The sequence below is a fragment of the Dicentrarchus labrax genome, unplaced genomic scaffold (assembly GCF_905237075.1).
Source record: "Dicentrarchus labrax unplaced genomic scaffold, dlabrax2021, whole genome shotgun sequence".
In the NCBI taxonomy this organism is placed as follows: Eukaryota; Metazoa; Chordata; class Actinopteri; family Moronidae; genus Dicentrarchus; species Dicentrarchus labrax.
The window spans coordinates 2,957,808-2,977,886 of NW_026136719.1; the positions used below are offsets into that span (position 1 = coordinate 2,957,808).

At 41.0% G+C, this 20,079-nt stretch overlaps 1 protein-coding gene across 11 annotated transcripts; it reads left to right on the forward strand.

Moving 5' to 3' along the window:
- Nucleotides 1–15,020, forward strand: LOC127351319 (NLR family CARD domain-containing protein 3-like). Of its 11 annotated transcripts, XM_051378749.1 has the most exons (13): nucleotides 1–132; nucleotides 2,449–2,508; nucleotides 2,689–2,790; nucleotides 3,201–3,311; nucleotides 3,782–3,889; nucleotides 6,899–6,977; nucleotides 7,127–7,355; nucleotides 7,595–9,377; nucleotides 9,548–9,721; nucleotides 9,905–10,078; nucleotides 12,775–12,821; nucleotides 13,770–13,975; nucleotides 14,167–15,020. In XM_051378749.1, the coding sequence occupies exons 3-13, from the start codon at nucleotides 2,690–2,692 to the stop codon at nucleotides 14,266–14,268; spliced, it is 3,114 nt and encodes a 1,037-aa protein (XP_051234709.1). In that variant the 5' UTR covers nucleotides 1–132; nucleotides 2,449–2,508; nucleotide 2,689; the 3' UTR covers nucleotides 14,269–15,020. The 11 variants fall into 11 exon arrangements, with proteins under 11 accessions (XP_051234709.1, XP_051234700.1, XP_051234699.1 ...); XM_051378740.1 differs by having other exon boundaries at nucleotides 2,668–2,790; nucleotides 13,770–15,020; XM_051378739.1 differs by having other exon boundaries at nucleotides 13,770–15,020.
- The last annotated feature ends 5,059 nt before the right edge of the window (nucleotides 15,021–20,079 follow it).

Here is a 20,079-nt window from a genome sequence, read left to right on the forward strand (position 1 = left end):
TGTTGTAAAGAGTTGTAACTGGTGCTCAGTATAGACGTGTTTTGATAATAGAGTCAAAGTCAAACTCTCTCTGGTTATTATTTCTTTCCTCCCTCGTTGTGCTGCAGATCATTTCTCCAGGTTCAAGGTTTGGTAAGTTACAGTTTTCAGTATTGAATGACTCTCAGCTGCTCTCTGAGCTCACTGTTAGTTTTCCAGATGTGTATTAAAAGCTGCTGTTTGTGTCAACAAGAGCTGAGCTCCATGCTAACAGTTAGCCGCCGTGCTCAGGATCAGCTAAGCTAGTTTTATATAGAGATGCAATGACTTTTTTTTATTATTGATCATCATATTAGATAGATATTTACACCGTAAAAACAATTAAATGAGCTATAAATACAGGCGAACACTGCTATAATACAAATAATCAGGCTTACATTTACAGAAGAGTGCTGTTATTATTTTATTTTTTATTTTAATCTGAAATAAAATGATCTTTTACTTTACTGTTGTCACTAATTTTAGATAATTTTAGAAACGTATTAACAGTAAAGTACATTTGCAAATGTTTTCGCAGATATTCAATAAATTAAACTGTGTTTTTATGTTTTTAAAAAATATAGAAAAATGTAAATGTATAGATTTTCTTTTTTACAGTGTTGTTTGCAGATCATGTGACACAGACACTTGATATCAACCATGCTAGAATTTCTGTTTTTAATCAAAGTCTTTCATTCAATGTTCGTATTTCAATGAATTCAAGGTCCTGATTCTTTTAAAGAGGTTTTGTGTTTGAGCTTAAAGTTCAACACGGGACTGCACAATGAAGAGCTGGAGCTCCTCTATGAACACATTTAGAAACATTCAATCAATAAACACAAACCAAACATTTCAGTAGATTTACAATAGAATCAAAGATGTGAAATAAATCAGAGTTTTGTTACTTTATAAGGTCCATCAGGTTCAAAGTGCTGCAGTCTGATCCAACAGTCCTGTAGTAAATCCTTTACACAAAAGATAAAAGAAAACTTTATTGATGTTCAGAGGGCAAATTCCAGTGTTATAGCAGCACAAAGAAGGAAGGAAGTGCAGACAAATTCAAAGTAAGAAATTCATTTGAACAAGGCCTGAACTGGACCCAAAAAGGTGCCAGGATTGTCCCGGTTTCAAGCTGGGTGTGCTAAATTCCGACAAATATTTGAATCAATCGTTGGCAAGGCTGTCTGTAGCCTTTGAGTAATAGGTAAGTGTCATTGGCTACGACGCTTGCATTAAGTTCATCTTTTCTAAGGTGCTCCAGGAGCCGCACTGTAATTGTGCTCTTTTCTCTCTTTTTCTCACCCTTCTGTCAGTTAGATATTTGATCCATAATATTCACTGAACTATAGTTCATATAGCGGGTTCCTTTAAACCCGCTATAAGTCCCATCCATCCGGTTAAAAATTAAAAAATTGCCTACCGTTGATATCTATAGGTATGATTTAGGACCTTGTTAGGTGTTGATTGGGCTGCAGTTTTAGACATTAACAGTCCTTATTATAGACAAACAACAAGTTTTGTTATGTGTGTCGTAAAATGCTGTAACTGCTGCTCAGTAGATATGTTTTGTCAAACTCTCTCTGGTTATTATTTCTTATACTCCTCCAGATCTTTTCTTCCTGTTAAAGGTTTGGTAAGTTTCAGTGTTGAATGACTCTCAGCTGCTGTCAGAAGCCTATGAGTAAGAGGGAAGTGTCATAGGCCATGACGCTTGTATCGAGTTGGTCTTTTCTAAAAAAGCTCCAGGAGCCTTACTCCTTTGCAAATTACATGACAAATGAAAATGCTGCATTCACGGTGTCCCCAGTGTTAAAAGGTGTGCAATAGATTTGCTTATTACCCAGCTCTAACTGCTTGATTCCACCGGGCATCAAGTTCGGGCTGTGACGCAGTTGATGGAACTAAAGCGTAATGACCAAACCAACATTATCGAGGACCGAACAAAACAGCGTTGTGCCTGGTGGAATCAAGGTGTAATGTTGAGTTTGTGCTCTGACTGTTTCCAAGAAGTGTTGATTCAACTTCATTTTGGAGGCGGTGCTCCCGTTGAATTATTGTGTGAGATGCTTATAATATGAGTGGAGATTGGAGAGATCTTATTGACAAAGCAACAGAGAAGAGTAGCTGTTCACCTGTCCCACCTCAGCTCCTTTGGAGTAGACAGACTCATGTTTTCACCTCCCGTCTCCTTAGTGTTGCTGACGTTGAGCAGCAGCTTGTTCTCTGAGCCGCAGTCTATCTCTCCATATGAAGTCTCCTGGCTGTGTGTAATGGGGGCCATGATGATGTCAGTAGGAGGTAGATCTGATGTGGCGTCCCTGATGTTTGTGGACTCTGACAGTGAAGTGATGATGAAATGACAGCATCCTCACATCAAATGGACTGATGAAGGACAATCAGCAGCATCTTCTATCTGTGTTTCCTCTACAGCTGAAGCTACAAAGTCTCTGTGACTGGATGTGAACTCAGCAGCTGAGCCTCTCCCAGCAGGTGTGGACTCTGCTATGGTTATTAGATAACAAAGACCCAACAAATGATTAATCAATCAACTAATATGAGACAGCATCTTTAATCAGATTACATTACATTACGTTACTCATCCACTGTCTTCTTACTGATTTTCTATCTAAGTTTAAACTCTTTCATTAGTCAGTTGTTTGTTTGTATCAGGATGCAGAGACCAGATGCTCCTGAACCCAGCTGTGTGTCGATGAAGAGTGACCAGTCTGTGGATCGCTTTGATGAGTTTAAAGTCAGACAAACTGATGGAAGGTACAAATTCAAAACTGAAGCTTGTTACTATCCGACTCTCCTGAGAAGAAGAACCACCTCTTGGACCAGAGCTTGATAGCCTGTTGTAGGTAGTTCAAGTGTACCCAGACACTTTCCCTGAAACTACACTAGTTTTTTCCACCACTGAGGGAATGTGTTATTTTAGTGTATTTGAATATTTCTGCAGACCGGGGTCCATAAACAGTGGAACTGCATAAATTGGTAATGACTGCAAAGCTGATACCCATACTTCATGCCACCCCTTTATAAGTCAGTGCCCCACTTGTGTGAATGGATTTAACTAGTGAGAATCTGGTCAAACCAATTTTCTTCACTTTTAGACAATTTTTTAATCTTTATCAATAATGTTTTTTTCTTAACAATTTTCAACTCTTAATTGTTTGTATCAGGATGCAGCAGCGGAGACCAGACGCTCCTGAACCCAGCTGTGTGTCGATGAAGAGTGACCAGTCTGTGGATCGCTTTGATGAGTTTAAAGTCAGAAAACCTGCTGATAGAAGGTAAGAATATAAAACTGAAGTTTGTTACTATATGATTCTCCTGAGAAGAAGAATCATGGTCCAGAGCTTCATAGTCTGTGGATCTGAACAATATATTGTTTCAATATTCAGAGCAGCGGCTGATGTAGATGTGTCTGTGTTAAGCTAACTTCAAATATTGAACCTGCTTGTTCAAAGGACATAACACTGAGCTCAGCATTAATAGCAGAGGGTGGTGAATACTGCTGAACACATCTGTGTCAGGCACAAGCCCTTTCACAAAAATAGCACAATTTATACTTTGGGTGAGGAAGAGCCGACAACACACCACACACATTTTTACAATTTATTTCTGAAGTTTTACAAGGAACTATAATAAAATGCTCTGTTTCATAGACCTCATTTGCTCCACGAACATGACTTAAAACAACCAGATTAAAACAAACCAGTTTTTTTCTTAACAATTTTCAACTCTTAATTGTTTGTATCAGGATGCAGCAGCGGAGACCAGACGCTCCTGAACCCAGCTGTGTGTCGATGAAGAGTGACCAGTCTGTGGATCGCTTTGATGAGTTTAAAGTCAGACAAACTGATGGAAGGTACAAATTCAAAACTGAAGCTTGTTACTATCCGACTCTCCTGAGAAGAAGAACCACCTCTTGGACCCGAGCTTGATAGCCTGTTGTAGGTAGTTCAAGTGTACCCAGACACTTTCCCTGAAGGGAAACATGCAATTAAAAAAAACTACATTTTTATTCTAGATAAAACAACATTCAAATAAAACTAAACTAAGAAATCCTTTTAATCCTAAAACATGCAATAAAAAAACCCCACTACAATAAACTCAGTATGTTAAAATAAGTGTTCTCATTACACACAACACAGGTCTTATAACAAAACAGCAGCATGAATTATCAAATGTTCTTCTAAAAACTGTCAATACGAGGGATAAAATAATACTTAAAAATGTAAAAAAAAGTAATTAGCAGAAACCCACAAAGCTAGGCTAAGCTACCAAACACCCACATACATTAAATTCTGTGCATGCAAATCAAAGGCATCCCAGAGTATCAAGGCTCAGGAGACTCAGCAGAGTTTTCTCCTGCATTGTGATAGCAATTTCTACTGCTATTTAAAATAAACCCACTAACAAAATCTCATTCAATTTTCCACACTCAATTTGGAATTTTTTCCCAAGATTACAATACCACCAGAAGAGTCATGGAGCCCCTGCATCACTTGTTCTGGAGCCACAGACTGGAAACACTGAGTCTTTTTGTTGAGATGCTGACTGGTCCCCCAATTGTCCCAGTTCATGTGCCCCACAGCTCACCAGCACAGTCAGGAGGCAGGAGTAGAAAGAGTGCAAGTGATTTTTACAAACAGGTACCAAGACAGGACATTATTTAGCTGTAGTCTTATCATTACCGCACTCCACTATTGAAGTTGGCCAAAGACTGTTTACCCTTCACCCCTCTTGGAGGTGCTACAGGCCTCTCCATTCTGGACCAGTAGGTTTGGAAACGGCTCCTTCCCCATAGCCATCACCTTTCATTATATTCATCTGATGTGTTAATTTATATGTTAGTTTACATTTCGGTGTGGGTTTGAGAAGCGAACACTTGTATTTTGTATGAAAACTTTGGCTGTAATGTTGGCTAGCTTGCTGTGCATGAGTAGAGCACCTGTTCAGTGGAAATATTGCAGGATTAAGCATTATTCTTTCAGTTTGCTGTTTTATGTCATTTAATTTATTTTTGTGAAGTCATATGTTTATAGAGTGCCTTATTTAATTTACACTTCCTGTAATTTAGAATTTTTTAGTTGTAGAGTATTATTTTGACACAATATATTTGTTTTTTTGCACTAGAATATAGTTTTTAAGAAAAACTATAAAAAATATTTTCATTCATTGTCCTGTAAGGGTGACGGAGCCAGCAGCCAGTGTAGAGGACCAGAGGTGAAAGCTGTCAATGTGTGCCAATAAAGTGTCTCCAGGTCTCAGCCACAATCCAGTACTCCTGTCTCCAGTGCTTCTCTTCTCTCCCCACGCAAACACCCTATCACAACCATAAACACAATGCAGAGTCTCTAGATGTGTAGGGAGGCTGCAGCACATCCAGTGGGTTACATATGGGTCCAGCCATGGGTAAAAATGAACTGAATGCAGATGGGCAGCATGTGAGAAGAAAAAAGGTGTTGTTTTTTCTGGAGAAATCAGAAGTGAAAATGAGTGTGCGGGCTATTTTTAAATATCTACATCAACTAATGTTATCAAGCCTAATCAGCCACCAGGATTTTTTCAATAACGCAATTTCCAAGGGAGGTGGACAAGGATGCTTACACACATTGTTCGAAACTGTTGATTGATTCAGCTGAAAAGTTAATTATGATCTGAAGTCATGTTTCTACTTATACTTCTAATTGCACAAGTAAAAGTATGGCTTTGTGTGTAGCATGGGTAATGGATCGGGTCGTGGTTCTTATATCAATGGGTCGGGTACAGATTTGACTTGGAAGTGATTGTGGGTAATGGGTTGCTTCCAATACTGAGCTGTGGGTGAGGGCGGTTGCACCTATCATCGTAATCAAGGATGACGTTGGTTGGCATCTCATGATGGTCTAGGGCAGTAGTTTTAAAAGTCTTACACTGTGCCTCCCTTTGCTTAAAGACACACTTGTCAACACAAGAATCCAGGGATCGAATATCAAACCCTATGATTAATAGACCACCCACTCTACCACCTGAGTGTCTTGGCCAAAGCTTGGTTTGTGCACTTCACAGGGGACTTGTGATGGATGTTGGCTGCTCTCAGTTCATAGTAGAGGAGAGGGGACACTGTCTCTCAGCTGTGAAGAAATAACTGTCAGTCAGTGTCTGAAAGGTTTTTATGTGGTGCAACTCACCTCTTTGCTTTCCATGTTGCTCAGCAGTATGCACATGAATGCTCTGCAGCCAGCAAAGCCTCTACATCTTACCTCTATGGGTACACAGGAAACTCCTTCTAACACTGCTACCATCTCCTGATATTTGGACCTCTTTCTTGTGGGCCTGATCTTCCTCTGACAGTGTTGTGAAAGTTGGGCCACGTCAACCATCAGTGATGTCTGTGTAATGGTATCAGGAATTTAGCTGCCTGTGCAGATCCATAGACAGCTGTCATTAAGTCATTGTACTGAATAGGTTTTTGATAATCTGGATTAAGGATGGGAATTGAGAACCGGTTACAAATTGAGGCATATAATTACCCAGGAACGGACTTCTTGTTGGGAGGCTAACAGTGCTAACCACTAAGCCACTGTACCAGACTGTTGTGGTGAAAAAGGCCGGAAGGCAAAGCTTTTGATTTACCGATTTACAAGTCGATCCACGCTCCAACCCTCACCTATGACTGTGAGTTTTGGGTAGTGAGTGAAAGAATGAGATTGCAAATATAAGTGGCTGAAATGAGTTTCCCCTGAGAGATGGCTTGGATCAGGCTTCAACGACATCCGCAGGGTTGAAAAGGAGGGATTGGTTTGTCCTGCATCATCATGAAAAAGCTTCTTTCATAAGTGCGTTAGTTATTGGAGTTTTAAATGTCTTAAACTTGATGTTTTCTCCACAGAGTTCAGCAGGAGAGCTCAGGGGTTCACAGTGATCAGTCTGCCCAGCAGCATCAAACAGACCTGAACTCCATATTTATGGTGAGTACATGTATTAACACACCTTTTACATCAACCACTGGTTAAACGTCAGTCTCTATTCAGACCAGCAGGCCTTCAGACTGACAGATTAATCACATGTTGTGTTCTACCAGTTTAAATGAAATGTTCACTTTATCTTTCTGTTCCAGCTGCTGGAGGAGAACATCGTCACTTTTGTGAAGAACGAGCTGAAGAGAGTCCAGAGGGTTCTGAATACAGATTACCCACAATGCTTAGACAGTCAGGATGAGGATGAGAAATTGTTGCATGGTGAGGATGAAGAGCAGAGGAGGAGCAGCAGGGAGGCATTTCTGAAGATCACAGTGCACTTCCTGAGGAGAATGAAGCAGGAGGAGCTGGCTGACTGTCTGCAGAGCAGTAAGAGGATTTTAACAGATTGAACATGATGGAAAGAGGAAATGGAGGCAACACGGGAGAGATTAACATTTCTAAACTCTGCTGTAAATATGTTTCACAACAGAGGCTGTTTGTCCTCCACTGATAAGCTGAATAAAACTGACGGAGGAGGAAAATCTATAAAGCCAGACTTAATGTTCAGATTCTCTGATTTTCTGTAGGATCCACTCACTGATTCCATTTGTTGTTTCTTTATTCAGGAACTCAAGCTGCAGTGTGCCGACGTAAACTCAGGTCTAACCTGAAGAAGAAGTTCCAGTGTGTGTTTGAGGGGATTGCTAAAGCAGGAAACCCAACCCTTCTGAACCAGATCTACACAGAGCTCTACATCACAGAGGGAGGGACTGCAGAGGTCAATGATGAACATGAGGTCAGACACATTGAAACAGCATCCAGGAAACCACACAGACCAGAAACAACAATCAGACAAGAAGACCTCTTTAAAGCCTCACCTGGAAGAGATGAACCAATCAGAACAGTGATGACAAAGGGAGTGGCTGGCATTGGGAAAACAGTCTTAACACAAAAGTTCACTCTGGACTGGGCTGAAGACAAAGCCAACCAGGACATACAGTTCACATTTCCATTCACTTTCAGAGAGCTGAATGTGCTGAAACAGAAAAAGTTCAGCTTGGTGGAACTTGTTCATCACTTCTTTACTGAGACCAAAGAAGCAGGAATCTGCAGGTTTGAAGAATTCCAGGTTGTGTTCATCTTTGATGGTCTGGATGAGTGTCGACTTCCTCTGGACTTCCATAACACTAAGATCCTGACTGATGTTAGAGAGTCCACCTCAGTGGATGTGCTGCTGACAAACCTCATCAGGGGGAAACTGTTTCCCTCTGCTCGCCTCTGGATAACCACAAGACCTGCAGCAGCCAATCAGATCCCTCCTGAGTGTGTTGACATGATGACAGAGGTCAGAGGGTTCACTGACCCACAGAAGGAGGAGTACTTCAGGAAGAGGTTCAGAGATGAAGAACAGACCAGCAGAGTCATCTCCCACATCAAAACATCACGAAGCCTCCACATCATGTGCCACATCCCAGTCTTCTGCTGGATCACTGCTACAGTTCTGGAGGATGGGTTGAAGACCAGGAAGAGAGGAGAGCTGCCCAAGACCCTGACTGAGATGTACATCCACTTCCTGGTAGTTCAGACCAAACTGAAGAAGATCAAGTATGATGGAGGAGCCGAGACAGATCCACACTGGAGTCCAGAGAGCAGGAAGATGATTGAGTCTCTGGGAAAACTGGCTTTTGAGCAGCTTCAGAAAGGCAACCTGATCTTCTATGAATCAGACCTGACAGAGTGTGGCATCGATATCAGAGCAGCCTCAGTGTACTCAGGAGTGTTCACACAGATCTTTATAGAGGAGAGTGGACTGTACCAGGACAAGGTCTTCTGCTTCGTCCATCTGAGTGTTCAGGAGTTTCTGGCTGCTCTTCATGTCCATCTGTCATTCATTAACGCTGATGTCAATATGCTGTCAACACCACGGTCCAAAGTGTTTGGAGGTAAATCAACACGTTTCTACCAGAGTGCTGTGGACAAGGCCTTAGATAGTAGAAACGGAAACTTGGACTTGTTCCTCCGCTTCCTCCTGGGTCTTTCACTGCAGACCAATCAGAAACATCTACGAGGTCTGCTGACACAGACAGAAAGTAGCTCACAGACCACCAAGAAAACAGTTGAGTACATCAAGATAAAGATCAGTGAGAATCCGTCTGCAGAGAAAAGCATCAATCTGTTCCACTGTTTGAATGAACTGAATGATCATTCTCTAGTGGATCAGATCCAAAAGTACATGAGACCAGGAAGTCTCTCCTCAGATAAACTGTCTCCTGCTCAGTGGTCAGCTCTGGTCTTCATCTTACTGTCATCAGAAAAAGATCTGGACGTGTTTGACCTGAAGAAATACTCTGCTTCAGAGGAGGCTCTTCTGAGGCTGCTGCCAGTGGTCAAAGCCTCCAACAAAGCTGTGTACGCGCACACATAATCTAGATTAAATGTTGATTATTCTTTACACAGACAAAAACTAGAAAAGGATAAACTTTATTGTCTTTGGTCTCAGCCAGCGAGAACTAGAAAATAGTTGTATAACATTAAAAAACAAATGTCTTTAAGAGTTTTCTTTTGTATTTATAATTCAGGATGAGTAGCTGTAACCTCTCAGAGAGAAGCTGTGAAGCTCTGTCCTCAGTTCTCAGCTCCCAGTCCTCTAGTCTGAGAGAGCTGGACCTGAGTGGCAACAACCTGCGGGATTCAGGACTGAAGCTGCTGTCTGCTGGACTGGCGAGTCCACACTGTAAATTGGAAACTCTCAGGTAAAGATTCAGCTGTAAAGGGACATTCAATAAGTAACATATTGAAGTTTTTAGTCATTTTTTATGATTGTATATTAAATGTGACACCAGTGTGTGTGTGTGTGTGTGTGTGTGTGTGTGTGTGTGTGTGTGTGTGTGTGTGTGTGTGTGTGTGTGTGTGTGTGTGTGTGTGTGTGTCTTTAGTCTTTCAGGCTGTATGATCACAAAGGAAGGCTGTACTTCTCTGGCCTCATCTCTGAGCTCCAACCCCTCCCATCTGAGAGAGCTGGACCTGAGCTACAACCATCCGGGAGACTCAGGTGTGAAGCGTCTGTCTGCTGGACTGAAGGATCCACACTGGAGACTGGACACTCTCAGGTATAGATATGAGCAGCCAATCTGGGTATTTTGCCCTTGTGTCACCCCGCAACCCCCTTTTGGGTGAAAGCGGGCATAGAAATTAGAGGATACAATAAGGTCTAAGGGTCCTAGCTGTGGGGAGCTAGGTTAAACTCTTTTTTTTAAGTCATTACAAGCTGTTGTTGCCTCAGGAGTCCAAGTCAAAAAGTCAGTAATGGTCAAAAGTCTTCCCCATTTATGATATCATGAAAACCCCTGTATGACATCATTAATTTGTTTTTAATACGCGTTTTTTAGAATATCCACAATTGACTGGATGCGGTCCGGACCCAATTTTAATGATCCGGATTATATGGCCAAGATAGTGCACTGATTGCAAAACGTTGATCTATTCCTTTACATGGTCTAATGTAGAGTTGCACTCTATATTTCCCAAAATCAAAACTTGCTACATGGCCTTGCTACATCGGATACTATTGAGAGAACTGCTTTGACTAGTGAGACATCTGCTCCTGAGTCTACAAAGAAAGACAAGAGATTGCCTGGGAGAAGCTAAGTTAGTTTGTCCCTGCCCTTTACCAGTAACTGTTGCAGAATTCAGAGAGAGAGATTGATAAGTCTTCCTGGAGTTGCTTAGGTAGATCTCTACACAATCTTTACACAATTTGTTCTACGTGTACCTATGATAGACAACACAACCTCAACCACATTGTTTTCCCATTTTTCTGAAATTTCAACGCCTGTAAGAGGGTAAAGTAAGGATTTTAATATTACTACTTGTAATTGCTTTGAACTTCAATGGTCTTATCAGTCACACAAAACTCACTGACCTTTTCATACTAATGTATGGTCGGATCTTATCATACACACTACCTTTGGGAATTTCAGTTCAGCCAGGTGGCTTATTGGACACATAGGTTCCGAGCAACACACCCTCGTAGTATACACAATGTATACCAGACACTGAGTCACCACAAAGTTTACTTTTTTATCACACTCATATGCCATTCTTGTTGATGATGGGACTTTTGTTTTGGGATATTTTCTTCTAACTTCCCAAATCCTCAATAAGGGCCACCATTATCTTTATGCAGTTACAATTAGCTTGCCATTCATTAGTGTGCATTCATTTCTTAGATTTGTCTCTTGCCTTTTTAACATTTTCTGTTATACCTTTTTTTTCTCTTTTTTGTATCCTTGAGACATGAAAACAGATTTCCAACACCCTCAGAAATTAAATGGAAACGGGCTCCCAGTACCACACTGGGACCTACACAAGTTCCAACTTGGAAACAAACTAGACAGTCACCACCAAACAGGAAAAATGCAATAGTCTACCTAGGGTTTTACACTTTAATTGATTCCAAACACTGTACTCACTTTTCCAATGCATGTCTGACATCAGGCGGGATCCTGTCCTTCTGTCTAGACCCAGGCGTTGATCACCAGCACGTCCATCCCATTCTCGTCGCCAAAATGTAGGAGAAATTCTTCCACAATATTGAGAGTTGCCAGTTCTCTGAAGAATTACGAACCCAGTGTGATGAATCCTCCTGACTTCCAGAATGCTCTCCCTTATAAACCTTTCAGTACATCCAACCAAAAACACTTCTGGTATCGTGTAACATAACATACTGCTGTAAATTGCATGTAAAGGTTTTAGGTCTTCAACACAAACGGTCCTTTGATCTGACCCTGTGACTGTGACCAGATTCTTATCAGACATCCCCCTACCATAACATCCCCCCTAAACAAACTGTATACATTTACCACCCCATCTAAAACATTAATCTACCATATAATATGTCTTGTGGTTAATGTAAATTCTGAGGCCTCGTTCTGATTTAACAGCCTAAAATAAAAATACCACATTGATTTTCAGCTATTATGAGCCCAAATCCTATGGCCTGTTATATAGAAAAATTAAAGAAATAGGTTCATCCACTTTGATGGAGGCAGACAGAAAGGGCACTCAACACCTAACACATACACATACCTTAGAAAAGACAGAAATACATTATCTGGAAATGCACTGTCACTAAGACACTTAATTTTGTTGTTTTGGTGCTGTCCAATGTGACCTTACTATAAATCTCTATCGCTATCTCTATTTTGATAGTAAAAGGTTGATTAATTAACACAAACGGCTATGAGCCAAGAGAAGTAGAAAACAGGTCGGTTGTAGCCCCACTTCCTACGTTTAGACTTTGTCGTAACAAGGTTCATTATTAGAAGGTAGGTCAGCTCAATTTATGTGAATTATTGAGGTCAAAAGTCCCTCTGCTCCTTGAGTGGACAGACTACCAAACCATAGTCAATTCTAAAAGGGGGTGTTTGATACAACCGTCACTTACTCTTTTCTGATTCTCTTTGATCGACAGTTATTGAATAAATGACGTATGTGCCGATTGTAACATCATTAACTAACCTGTGATGAAGTGTTTGCCACAGACACTTAGAGATGGGCAGGCTCCCACTGTTTCATTTTTATCCTCTTTACAGACGGCCTGAAGCCACAGATTTCCTTGTTGACTGTCTTTCACTCTTTAGAGAAGTAATGGAAATCTTAAACAGTCTTTTTTAATTGACAGATATGTAAAATATGATGCAGCGGCTTTGAGGCAATACAGTGCTTCTTTCACCCAAAAGGGGCCTTTGTTCATGTGTTATTGTGGGTATGAATTAAGGATTGATTCTGAATTTGTTTCTTCCAGACTGGACCATGGTGGACTGCAGAGACTGAGACCTGGTATCAACAAACGTGAGTGTGTTTTGGTAAAGTGCTACACAGTTCCTTGACTGATGAAGAATTTCATCAGGATTTAGCTTCTTTACTGCCAGTAAAGCTGAGTCCCTCCATAATTTTATTTTAGATTTTTTTGGATTGGACCTAAAATGCCTCATTTCAGAGCAGCTTTTCTAAGCTTTCCTTAAAAATTGACCAAGAGATTTGTAGCCTCTCTCCTGGGATTAGTTAGTCTCTGGGAGAGTCTTGGATGCAACATGATGCTGATGAACTCCTTGCATTGGTAGCCAATTAAGTGGTCAAACGATGTTTGATGTCTGATTAAATTTGAATACAGATTAAAACAAAAATGTAGAAAGTTTGAAGAAGCTACCAGTTGCTGGCTCTTGAGGCTCCATTTCAACAATGATTGAGATTCATAAAACAAAACCATGTGTACATTTGTTGTAAGACAGTTGGTGGACCCACAGCCCTCTGACTGGATAAAAAAGACTGTCACGAAACTTTGAACATCAAATCTAAAACTGTCTGATGCAAAAAGGTCTGAACTTTGTGCTAAATGTGAGCTCTTTGGTGGAGGTAATAACAGGTTCAGAAAGCCGATGGTTCAGAGTTGCTTTGTGCTGTATCCGGAAAGATCCAATGGATTATATCCAGGACTTGGAGGCCAAAACCCTCTAATGCACAACAGAGGAAAAATCATTACATCCCATAATGTTCTACTGCAATGGAAACTCCAGTAAATAGGATGTCTGTAATCTTCTGGATACAGACAGTTTCTCCATATTCAAATGAATCACCACTTTGGATACTACTGTAGGTTTGTGCCTTGTCATAACTGTTATTGCTTTGAACAACGTGTGACAAACAGAAATAATTGTACATTTGTATGATGGGAATTGTCAGTAAAGTAGATGATAGATGATAACCTGCAGCTGTATTGTGTCTTGTTCTCTCCATCAGATGTCTGTGAAGTGGAACTGGACACAAACACAGTAAACAGAGAGCTCAAACTGTCTGACAACAACAGGAAGGTGACACGAGTGAAAGAGGATCAGTCATATCCTGATCATCCAGACAGATTTGACTGGCCTCAGCTGCTGTGTAGAAATGGTCTGACTGGTCGCTGTTACTGGGAGGTCGATTGGAGAGGAAGTGTTTATATATCAGTGAGTTACAGAGGAATCAGCAGGAAAGGAAACTGTCCTGACTGTGTGTTTGGTAGGAATGATAAGTCCTGGAGTCTGGACTGCTCTGAGGCCAGTGGTTATTTTGTCTGTTACAGTAACAGAAGAACATCCATCTCCATTCCCTTTTCCTCCTCCTCCACCAACTCTGACTATGATTCTGTCCCTAACAGAGTCGCAGTGTATGTGGACTGTCCTGCTGGCACTCTGTCCTTCTACAGAGTCTGCTCTGGCACACTGATCCACCTCCACACCTTCAACACCACATTCACTGAACCTGTTTATCCCGGATTTGGGTTTGAATGGTCTGGTTCCTCAGTGTCTGTTTGTTCTCTGGAGGTTTGAGAGTCTCTCTTGGCTTCTTGTTCAGGTGTTTGCAATTTTCACCTGTTTGCAATCATCTCGGGGGCGGTGTTCTGAGGACTACACCATGAAGAAGGATAAGTACTGTTACACATGGGTTGTTACCCAGCTCAATGTTAACATGTATGAGCATATGTTTTTAGAATCACCATGAAGTAGCCATCTGAATAAAGGCATTTAACATCAGTCAGAATAGTGCTTTGGACCTTCTTTTTTAAACCTTTTAGCTTCATTACGCTTAAACTTCTGAGCACTCTGGAAACTTTCCTTCTGTTTATATTACGATGTCTTATAAGTTGTCCTTCTGAGCCAACTCTCCAATCAAAGTAAATTGTTAAAGAAGCTTTTCATTGTATCGTAAGTGACAGTAGTCATAAACAGGAGTCAAATCCACAACAGTTGTTCTGTGGAAAATTCCTTCCAAAGGCAGAATACGTTGTGAACGAAGAATTCAATTTTACTTTTCAGTAAATGTACAAATATCACACTGTAAAAATACTCTGTTACAAGTAAAGGTCCTGCATTGAAAATGTTAAATAAAAGTATCTAAGTAATGTTTACTCACGAAGATATAATACATTTTAGTTGAAGTGGAGCTCATTTTGAACTATTTTGTATCAGACTGCAATTAATAATTTATCATCATCATCATCATCATCCTCATCCTCATCATCATCATCGTCATCTCCTTCATTCACTCAATTAATCTATTGATTGTTTGATTCGTACAAATTCTGAAATTACAATTGTGGTGGTTTTATTGGTACTTTTTATTAATTGTCTTATTTTGAGAATAAATTATGAATATGATATATTATCATGAATTCATAGTTGAAATTAGGTTGAATTCTCTTGAAGGGTGGGTAGGCCTACACATACTGATTTTTAAAAGGAACGGTTTGATGGGAAGTTCATATCCTACCAGTCTTTCCAGTATGTACCAGTCTTAAGGGTTAAGGGTCCATTAACACTGGAAACAGCAACAACACTTCCTGTATAACTCACTAATAAAGAAGTTGTGTTTTTCCAATTTGAACAAATTTTAAAATTTCAAATAAAAAAATGACTGCCCTAGTAACATGCTACTTTCTCTTCTGTATTTACACACAACTATGTCAATAATAATCACAAATACTTTATTAATCCCTGGGGGGAAATTGGTTAAATTGGAGTTGCTCAAGTTGCTAAACAAACTAAAATAATCCTATTTCCTGAAGAAAATATGATTGCTGCATCTGCTGCTGCTGCGAACAAGCACAGCTTCTGAAAAAAAAATTGTGTTCAAGAGATATGGAGATTTTTTTTTTAAATGGCCTCTGCCCTGTATCTACAGCATTAACCGCTGCCCTGCCTTTACAGCACTGGCTTGTAGTGGTCAGGAGACAAGAAAGGTGTTTTATAGTACAGTCCATTTATCATATTACAGATACAGATAATTGTATATCATCCTAATATCTACCTGCTCAATCTCTGCCATTTGCCTATAATCAACCCTAGATGAGCTCGGGGACAGTAAATCAGTTTTGCTGAGCACAAAATACGTAAATGTTTAGCGTAGACATTAACCACAGTGTGTATTTGTACACACAGACAATTAAACACTTGAGTTCTGTAAGAAACTAAAATAAATCCTCAGGCCAGCAGAGGGCAATAATACTTGCATGAGAGGGGCTTGAGGAGAAAGGTTTAATACGATACACATTTATAAGCACATCAAATAAAATTAAGATAAAAGGTAGTTTTAAAGTTTTTTTTTTCAAAACAAAAAACTGCAAATTAGTCATTTTTCCTGTTCTTAGTTTTTTAATTTTCAAAGCAAGAACGGAATAAAACCTGTTTTCTAATCACCTATTTAAAAAAAAAAAAAAAAATGTTTTTCTAATTTAAAAACTTAAAATCGGCTGGCTGCAAAATACACTGACCCTAATGACTCAGATGTCTGACACCATGAGGGAGGTTGACTTCCTGTGGTGCTCTGATGCATCTCGGAGGATTCCTGGGAAAGTTAAATTTACTGTTGCATTTGCTGTAAAATGTAAAATATGTGAAATAGATGGCTAAATTGTTCCGTGAGCCAGCTGCCCTTAATAGTATTGGCAAGCTCACTTCGCTTTTTGGAGCATTGTTCACACAAAACAGTTTACATTTAGCAACTGTTAGTTTTTTCCGCGTCCTGGCTGAAGACAGTCTCATTAATTCCTGGGAGAGATCGGTATTAGAACAACAAGGATGAACGATGCAGCCAAAACTAGGCTCAGCAGTGCCTGTCTGTTCACCGCCAAGCTGTAATGACCAAATACTTCCTCCATCTCCTGAATGAGACTTTGATTTACACAAACAGCTTACATGTGCCTCATCTTCTTTTACCTCTTCACCCCTTTATCCGGCCCTCCGGCTCTAATTACCAGGACACACGGGAGGACGTCCCTGGCGACAGAGTGGGGGAGCGAGGAGAGGAGGGAAGTCACTGGGGAGGTGTGTTTGTTAATGAGATGGATCAGACTTGGCAAGCAGCAGAGCCTGGCAGCAAACTGTGGACAGAGAGAGACAGACAAATCTGTGAGCTCCACTCGCACTTAACCAAACAAATCTGGAGCAACAGCAAAGACCTGGACTGTAAATAGCCTCAGAGTCCATTTTAGAGCCTGGGGATTATCTGCATTTTCATACCGTCAGTTTGATAAAACCTCAGTGAAGCATATGTGAAGTAGGGCTGATTTCACGGTAGAACAGAGAGAGCAGATTGTAGCTGTAGTAGCAGAAAGGCAAAAATAATCTCACTAAATAATCAGGCAGAAAACTTCCTTGATTATTTATTGTTGACTGATATTGAATCCTGAACAGAACCGGTTCAATAAGCAGACCAATAGTTTCCATTTGGAGCCAAGATTGCAATTTTTTTTAACACTTACCATCGTGCCGTCACATTTTAGCTCGTAATGTGACAGATACTGAAACAAAATGACTATAGGAAATGCAAAAAATATTTACATTTCAGCAATCTCATAGTACAAGTAGTCTCAGTATTATGATGATATTATATGTTTTGCTCTTCATACCACTAGATTCAGCTCGCGTACCAACTGCGGTACATGTACCATAGTTTGTAGTTTGTGCTATATAAGTACAGTCCATTGATCATATTACAGATAATGGTGTATCACTCTAATATCTACCTGCTCAATCTCTGCCATTTGCCTACAATCAACCCTGGATGAGCTCAGAGATTTGTTTCTTCCAAAGCAAGCAGCATTAAACAGAAGAGCAGACTGAGATTGATGGCAGGAGGATGAGTGGCAGCAGAACAGACACCCTCCGGCTGTCGCTCACCTCAGATGGATCACATTTAGCAGCTTTCAACCCTCCATCCTCAGTTCTCCCTTTTCTCATCTCCACTGCCCACACACACACACACACACACACAGTCCACTCCTGTCCATCATATTATCTGCTCAGCGAGGCCACGTCTCCCGTCGGTCAGCCTCCTGTGTCAGAGGCTCTTCAGAGGTTTATCACTTTATCAGCCCACTCAGATCGGATCGTCTGATGAAAATCACATCATAGTTTCTGTCCAATGACACGCCTGAAACTGCTCCGGGCCAAAGCCATTAGCTTCTCTTCACGGTTATTTTCACTCAGGTCCTCAAACACAGCTGCTGCTTTGACGTCGTTTGTATTTTCGTGCACTCAAATAATATTTTAGATTCATCCTCAGTGTGTTTGAACCAATTCCAAAACCAACTAACCAGTGCTGCTGACAGAGCATCTGTAGTATCAATGATATTGGCCTGTTAGCCAGACCCAGCATGCGCCTGTTGGTCACTGTAACGTGATTTTAGCCCACAGTTTCCACTCACTGTTTTTGGACGCCCCCAGATCAGAGACAAATCGCTCGCTCCTGTGAGGACGATCGCTTTGTGTGAGCTGTTAAATGATGCGACCCGCGGACTAACCGATGCCTCGCAAATCCCCCAAAAATATCTGAACGTGTCGGGGAGCCGTGCAGCGAGCTACAGCCAATGAGAGTCTCTCTCTGTAGCGTCAGTAGCAGCTTTATTAACAGCCAATATTCGGTGTGTATCTGATCCACCAACCAGCACTTATTATAGTGAGAAATCGTAATGATTGGAACGGTCCGTTGAGACCCGACGTGTTGTTACGAACACGTTAGGAATTGTTAAAATGTGATATTTCTAAAGGGAGTTTGGTGCAGGGAGCTTTTAGTTGGATTCAAACTGCTGATATGGATCATTGTTAACGTTTAGTCTCCACTACAGAAACACTAGCTAACTGCTGAAGGCTGACGGTATTAGTTTGATTGATGCTTTAATAATGGGAGTATTGATTACTGATGCCGGCTGATCAGGATCATTATCAGCTCATTGTTCTCAGTTTGTAATGACAGTGTGCCGTCAATGGTTGCCCTCTGTGTGCCTGTTTTTAAACGACTTTTCTAATTAAACTTGATGGTGTTATTAATGACTCCTGATGAGGAGTCAGACAGTTTTGGCTTACATAATAAAATCTTCATATTAGTGCATCTTTCCTTCTGAAAGTCTCTGCAGCAGTTTTTTTCCTCTTCCTTTGGCTCCCTTCAACCAGTTACCTTTAACCCCATGTTCTCCCATTTCCTCCCACTATCTGCCATTACCACGACCACCTCCATCTCTGCTTCACCTCCTCCACCTCCTGCATCCATTTTTTTTTCTCTCTCTGTTTCTGTCTAAATCACACCAGAGTGCCAGCAGGACTGATCCATGCCTCCCATTACCTGCCCTCCCACCACCACCACCCCCCCACCCCTCCGCGTTCCAGCCATTTCTCACTTATTTCCCAGGTTCCCCGTCTCTGTGGTGCGTTCTCTCCTCCTCTCCTGTGGTGTGTGGAGAGGCGTGGTGCACAGCTTCTTTTTCAGCCTTGTCACATTTAAAAAGAACTTCCTGTAGTCTCGAGGTGGAGATCCATGTTCTCGCATTCACTTTCCATCTCTCTCCCTGTTGTGTCTCTCTGGCTTTACTCTTTCCTTCATTTTCAGATCCTCTGTCACTGTGTTGTGTTTCCTCATCTTTCCATCGCCTGACAAATATTCCGTTTTGTGATGTCGTTCTCCTGCTCGCTCCCCCTTGCTCAAAGCTGTGCTGTACCAAAGCTATATGTCTAATGAACAAACTACGTTACGAATTACAAACATTTCCATATAATTTGTTTTCAGTGACTGACTACATTTTATTTATTTTTTTATGTCAGTTTTTTGGCCTTTTGTTGGCTTTGTTTTTTAGAGAGACAGCTGTAGAGAGACAGGAAAGGTGGGTGGAGAGTGAGGGGATGACACGCAGCAAAGGGCCAGAGGAACCCGGCCGCTGCAGCAACTCCGTATATGGGTCGCCCGACTGACTACATTTTAAAGTCATATTTTCTGCTGCTGAATCCCAACACCTGTGTGTGTGTGTGTGTGTGTGTGTGTGTGTGTGTGTGTGTGTGTGTGTGTTTAATATGCACACAGGTTTCTCCTCCTACAGCGGTGGACGAGCTGAATACAAATATTTATTAATTAAGGGCTAATTTCCCGCTCCATTGATTCCAGCTCCCACGTAGCCCCTCTCAGAGGATCGATGACGGCGCAGACAAACCCCCAAAGAACATGCATGTGGATTTCTTTGCACTCCTGATTGTTTTTTAAGTTTCATGGATTTTTTTGTTGTGCAGCAGTGAGGTGGGAGCTT